The sequence below is a fragment of the Aplysia californica genome, unplaced genomic scaffold (genome assembly GCF_000002075.1).
Source record: "Aplysia californica isolate F4 #8 unplaced genomic scaffold, AplCal3.0 scaffold00198, whole genome shotgun sequence".
In the NCBI taxonomy this organism is placed as follows: domain Eukaryota; kingdom Metazoa; phylum Mollusca; class Gastropoda; order Aplysiida; family Aplysiidae; genus Aplysia; species Aplysia californica.
In genome coordinates, this window is record NW_004797468.1 from 922169 (window position 1) to 929189 (window position 7021).

The window sequence follows — 7021 nt, forward strand, 5'->3', positions numbered from 1 at the left end:
ATGATGATGATGATGATGATGATGATGATGATGATGATGATGATGATGATTACAACAACAACAACAACAACAACAACAACAACAATAACAACAACAACAATGATGATGATGATGATGATGATGATGATGATGATGATGATGATTACAACAACAACAACAACAACAACAACAACAACAATAACAACAACAACAATGATGATGATGATGATGATGATGATGATGATGATGATGATGATGATATAACAATATTAATGATAATTATTATAATAATAAACTATCCGTTTATCAGACTGTCCGTCCACAAGTCGTATGACATGTTCTGCTCTTTTGACATCAATTTCGATAATGCAAGAGAGACATACTCAAGACAGATTCACTAACAAATCCATTTAATCTTTATAGATATAGATTTTTAAAAAACCAAATAGACAGACAGGCAAGAAGACAGACAAACAGACAGTAGATCTATAATATATTATGTATCATTTGTTGAAACGAAACTGTGTCTTCTCCAGGTGTCCCTGAATCATCTGTTGACACAAGAAGAAGTTCGCGGAGTCATGGAGGCGGTGATTGACCTCGGAATCTCTTCCGGTACGTTTGAGAACGAGGATAAATACTTTTGTCATCAATACTTTGTTCCAAATACTTTTGTCATAAATACTTTGTTCCAAATACTTTTGTCATAAATACTTTGTTCCAAATACTTTTGTCATCAATACTTTGTTCCAAATACTTTTGTCATCAATACTTTGTTCCAAATACTTTTGTCATAAACTGTTTCCCGATGGGAAAAACGTTTACATGGCTATATTTAATGCCGTTATACGCAAAAGACATGAGCTCGATTCTCATGTTGTGGGGAAGTCTAGTTTACTGAGTATCCTCAACCCAGATTGGCTGTGACAGGGAGCTTCGAAGCAGTCTTGTGCCAGTGAGACGTAAAACATTAATTTTCAATCAACCAGGGTCATTAATTCTTTTTTTTTTTTTTTTTAGAATCGATCAGCGAAGCAGACTACTTAAAGTACTGTAAAGACGACGCAAAAGCCTCTGGCAAGAAGATGACGGAAGAACGCGAAGCCAGCTGCTCTCATCGTTTCCGACAGATGGACAAGGCCAACAAAGGGCAACTCAGCTGGACGCAGTTCCTCAATATGGAGAGTATACGGATTCTGGACAACAGATGCAGCGTGAGTCGCTCATTTCTTTCCTTTTTCTTTCATTCCTATGATCTTTTTGAAAATTTGTTCACCCCAATATCGGTTCTCTCAGAAGTGTGACCTCGTTATTTTTGAAGGGTCATTCAAATGACATCGGATATTGGAGAACCACGAGTACTTGTTTTAAAACGTAGGTTGAAAATTAATGGATTTGAACCTTGACACGTTGCTAGATGACGAACAGGAAGAAATTAGAACGTCGTTTTGTTCGGGAAGGGAGGGGGGTTCCACCCACGAATAAGGAAGTAATACTTAAAAGGCCTCGAGATTGTTACAAATTTCATTCAGTTCGCCTTCAGCCTTCAGAGAATAGAGTAGAAAGTAAATGAAACACTGCTGGATATGAATACATTTATTCAAACCAAAAGAAACTAGAAAGCCTGATATCATCAATATAAAAGATTCTGCGAACTGATGGAGAATGAGTAAAAACCATGATGGTTGATGCATTTGAACTAGTCTCTTCTATCACAGTGACGTTTACCAGCATGTGTGCTGTGACAAGGCGCTTCGCTGTCGCTCACAGAAGACCCTTCTATCACAGTGACGTTTACCAGCATGTGTGCTGTGACAGGGCGCTTTGCTGTCGCTCACAGAAGACCCTAGCCTCGTGGGACTCCTGAGTGGGGAAAACATGTATTTTTTCGAGTATCTCGGCCTTTCAGCGTGAATGTTGTATCCTCCTCAGCCTAGGTTGACCTGGCACGCAGGGTCGGAAGCCCACCTCTTAAATTATCATCTAAATTGTATTGATGGGGGCGTAAAAAAACCCACCTACATTCTCCATCCACAGTGAAGTTTGATATCGTTTCTATTTTCCCCTGTTCTGTCCTTTGTCCCCAGAGGTCGCTAGTGAATCTGTTGACCCAAGCAGAACTGCAAGAGGCCAGGACTGTCTTCCAGAACCTGGACAGAGAAAAGAAAGGCGTTGCCAAAAAGAGCGATATTCATGCCATGTTTGACAGGTTAGGGGCTGATTTATTTGTCGTCGTTCATCACCCCTATTTTGAGGTCTATCTCTTTTAATGCTTTATTTTAGAAACGCAGCCAAATCAAAATGTCAAATAAGCTTTGGGGTTTAGTGGGGGGAGGGGGAGTTATTTGACCATATCAAATAATCAAATAATCAAATAATCAATTAGTTTATCAAAAAATTTCTCCGTTTTACTGATTCATAAAACTGATCTTGGTATAAATCAATAAGTGATGATAAACTCCAACTTTTATTTTATTTTCTTTTTTTATGTCATGAATTGTACACATGTATGTATTAATGAACGTGACGAGTCAAAAGAGTATTAGTTAATTTATTTCGTTGTCTCTGGCAGTGACAAAAGTCGCAGCAGCACGCACTTCCCTGACGAGGCGATGATGTACACAGAGGAAGATCTCTCCAGGTGAGAATTCTGCTTAATTAAGATAGTAGTTTGCTCTTGGCCCGTCTTGCCTCCAAAAGTAACAAAGAAAGGTGCAACATCGCCCCCCCCCCCACCCCCAAACCCCTTTTTGGCTGGGAACTGGCCCCCCCCCCCCCCCCAAAATCGTTTCCCGAAACTTTTGGCCCCCCCAAAAAGGAAAATATTTTTTTTTCCCCCCTCCTCCTTCCCGCCCTTGGCCCTCCGGGTTAACAGAGGGCAAGGGGAACCCCCCCGAGGCACTCCGAGGGACGGAGAAAAAAATTTTTTCCCCTTTTTTTTTACTGGGGGGGCCGGGTTATCCCCCCCCAAAATAAAAAAAATAAAAAAGTGCCAAAAAAGTTATTATTAATCCCCTGGCACCCCCTCACAAGGTCCCCCCCGCCCCATAATAACTTGCATTCCTCGAGGGGGTGGTGGGGGGAGCGTTCTTTTATATATATAATTCTGTAAAAAAAACAAATCAAAAGTTCCCCCCCCTTTTTTTTTTAAAAATAATTGAAGTGGAATCCCCGAGGGGGGGGGGGGGGGGGGGTTCTGTTTTTTTGTTGTTGGGTTTTTTTTGGGGGGTTGTTGTTGTTTTGTTTTTGTTTTTTTGTTGTTTTCTTTTTGTTGTTGGTTGTTTGGTTTGGGGGTTTTTTCTTTTGTTTTGTTTTTGTTCGTTTGCGTATAGGTTTTTATTGGTGTTTTTTTCTGTATTTTGTATGGGTCTGTGCTATCCCATGTAGCTAGAGGTGGCAATTCCAAGCAGGATCAAAGCAGCCTGTTTCTTTGGTAATCGACATTGTGTGTCGGGTGATAATAAACATTCACAACTGCCCTGTACATTATGTAGAAATCAATTATTCCTTTCATTTCTTGGAAAGGGATTGTTAACTGTATGTCACTCATATAATTATACTGGAGTCTGTGGTGCACGCATAATGATTTTCACCATTTCATGAAGTCCTGAGTTGAATTTTCGAGTGGGGAATTTGCTTAATCGAATATCTCGTCCTGTCTACTGGGATGTTGAAGTATCCGATTCAAAATGGTTTGACATCGACAAGCAAAATCTTTATACCCTGCTCCCAAAATGATCTAAATTGTGTTGATTAGGGGGTAAAACTATTTGATTCACTCCTTCATGTCCACTGAACACGATTTTGTCCCCAGCTTGGTGCCGTGGGGAGACTTCCTGTGTCATCGCGCCATCTACATCCTCGCTGAACGACCGAACTGGATGAATGCCGCGGAGCACAGCGAGGAAGATCTTCTGGAGGACGTGGCAATCACACCCTCGTTTGAATCCATCGACGACGACGACGACGACGACTACAACACTTGCACTTCTGAGCTTGGAGCCTCCGCCTCGTCCGCGGGCCCGATGTCCCCACGTTACGGGATGTCGAGTTGCTACGACTCAAGTGGCGACAACTTGGTGGATACGCCGGACAGCAGCGCTGGTGTGTTGGACGACGACATGACGTCATCAGGGGCAGACAAAAGTGAACAGAACCTTGACGCGGGTCGTTGTCCAGGAAGTAAAATGACTCGAACGACGGGCCAGGAAAGTACAACAGTTGAACGGCCTGGTTATAACGATGGTAAGGGGTTACGATTCTCGTCCACGGAACAAAACCGTAGTTCTTTAGCGAAACAACTACAGAACACTCAGCAGTCATCGTCTGCTCAAGGGAAGAAAGAAGTGGAGCAGAACAAACCGACTCCCCAGCGTCGGTCTGGCACTGTGTGCTCCCCGGGACTGTTGCAGAGAAGGTCAGAAGTCATCGAGAGACGCCCGCCACCACTTATAACGGCTGACAGAGAGCTCAAAGCCAAGTCTCACGTTGCCCTCAAGGCAAATAGAGGCATTCAGATTGCACCTGCGTTTGGGAATCTTGTTGGGAAAATGCAACACAGCAGCGAATGGCAATGTTGAACTTTCCCGGAATCGCTTAAAAGACTGAATCATGATTCTGCGAGGACAATAATTTTGTGCATACACGTTCTCCGAATCTTTTACAAATCACACATTATAGTATAATTTACTGAGATGTCATTTCATTTTATCTTGTTGTAGATGTCTTTGCTTTGGTTTTTGTTTGTTTGTTTTTGTGTCAAACACTTGCTTGCAACTATCACATCTGCTTTGAGCTACGTTATTGGCTGAGTCAGCAGGGATGCTGTAGACATGATTTCTTTTTCTTCGGTGCGCAGACGGTTAAGTAAACGGCAATACATATGGTCACAATGGCTGGTAAACTATGTAAGTGTAAGCCTTTTCCATGTCCATGTAATTATGGATTCTTTCATGTGGACGTATACAATGGGCTGGTAAACTATGTAAGTGTAAGCCTTTTCCATGTAATTATGGATTCTTTCATGTGGACGTATACAATGGGCTGGTAAACTATGTAAGTGTAAGCCTTTTCTCGTGGCCTAGAGGTTAAGGTGTTGACCTCTCATTCAAAGGTCCCGGGTTCGAATCCGGGTAGCGACCAAAAAATGTTCTTCTCTAAAAGTGTCTCCTTTCACCTCCTTTCCTGCTCTCTAGCAATGTTCTGTTGTCTGCTTTCATTTCCACTTTCTGTCCCCAGCCCCTCACCTCCTTTGCTCCCTCCTCTGGGCTCCTGAATCTTTCTGCAGCCTTTCTACTGCTACTCCGTGGCTCCTCCTTACTGCTGTCTTTCTGCCACACCCCTGATCTTCTGGTAGGAAAGATCTACACCTAGCCTTCTCGGACAAGGGCGAAAAATCTCGGAGGGCCCGTGTGCAAGTTGCGCACGTTAAAGATCCCTTGGTGGTCTAAAATCGATAAGAGTAGGCTTCGGCCGCCACCCGGGCAAAATTCAAAATTTCCTACCAACTGAAAATATATGGTGTGTCCCGCGCGCTCATATGACCTTTTGCAGTTGCGAGCGCCGTAAAACACTTTACAAGAACAAAAACAAACAAGGAGATTAAAGTACGTCATATCACATCATACAGTGTTGATTTTTTGCTTTGTTTGTTGTCAGTTTTTTGTTTTGTTTTGTTTTTTGTTTTGTTTTTTCTTCTTTTTTTTGGTGTGTGTGTCGGGGGGGGGGGGGGTTAACACTAGCTTGGGAATGGCCTTTTTTGGTCATCCAAATTACTAGTGTGTAAGAAGACTTCATGTGTTTTTTTTGCTTGTTTGTTTGTTTGTTTGTTTTGGGAGAGTTAACCCCCGCTGTATGCACTCTTCAACATTTCTAACTTCACACATTTTAAGAGCGCCTAGCTAAAAAATTACACATCCAATTACTTTGAAATGTTTCCACATGTCAGGCAAGCTCATTGTGGTTCGTGAACTGTACTCACTAGGGTGCATTGGTCTATATCTCAGTCTGACAATGTCATTCATGGGGTTTTGATATTTTGTCAAAAAATGGGAAAATGTGTGTGTAACTTTTAAAACAAAAACCGCACACGTAAAGTTGAACTCCTTCCAAATTGTTCACCTCTTTCAAAAACGGTTTCATTTTATCGATTCACCATGCTTCGACATAATGCGCCAGAAAGACATCACATAATTGAAATGCTTCAGGTGGTCACTACGTTTTCGTTAGTCTGGAGAAGTTTCAACGTGAACAGATATACTGTGTATGCCACACAGGATCCCATGTCAAAGATAGGCTCCCCACAGGTCAGACCCAAGCAAGTACAATCGAAGAAAGACAAAACCGAGGGTGGACACATTCATCCTAACGTAGCGTTTCAGAAATCAATTTCAACGGCAAACAAAGACCCAGGATGAGTCGAAAAGACTTAGAAATGACTGCCCGATCTTTGTCATGGCTGTTCTTCTTCATTTAAAAAATAGGAACCTTCGTGCTAGCGACCTAGTCTGTCGCATAAAACTGCAGCCCCACCAGGTCTAGCACAGACTTCACTGGGCAAAGCTTCGCGTGTGATGGCCAAGGTTAAATCAACCAAGTTCTCGAACCCAATTTACTTTTCTTTCAAAATCAAGCCCAAGGACAAGTATTCATGCATGGTAATGCACCTGCTCAATAGGCTGCTGTGACAAATCAATTTCTGAAAACTAACAGCATTCCTTTCCTGCACCCATGGCCAACGCATTCACCAAATTTTGATCCAATTGAGCACAAATTGATGGACAGTTTAGATCACGCCATTCGTGCCACACCACGTCAGCCCCGTACCCTTGCTCAGTTAGAACATGTACTAATTCAAGAGTGGAATATGATCCCTCAATAGACAATACCTTGATTCATCACGCCCATGCTTCGACGATGTGAAGATATGACAACACCAGATGTCATGACACATTACAGAAAGCTGTCACTTTTCATTTAGACCCCTGACAACAATATGCTCAAAATTGAAAATGAGAGAGAGAGAGAGAGAGAGAGAGAGACA

The 7021-nt window shown here is 42.3% G+C and overlaps 1 protein-coding gene across 1 annotated transcript in view; it reads left to right on the forward strand.

Annotated features, from left to right (window-relative positions):
- The window catches only part of LOC101861731, a gene marked incomplete in the record, with an annotated part of 22544 nt that extends 17506 nt beyond the window's left edge, over positions 1-5038 (forward strand). The window contains 5 exon segments of the mRNA XM_005098965.3: positions 516-594; positions 1000-1193; positions 2067-2188; positions 2552-2620; positions 3794-5038. Of these exon segments, the coding sequence (XP_005099022.2) occupies positions 516-594; positions 1000-1193; positions 2067-2188; positions 2552-2620; positions 3794-4559 (1230 nt within the window).
- Between the last annotated feature and the right edge of the window lie 1983 nt (positions 5039-7021).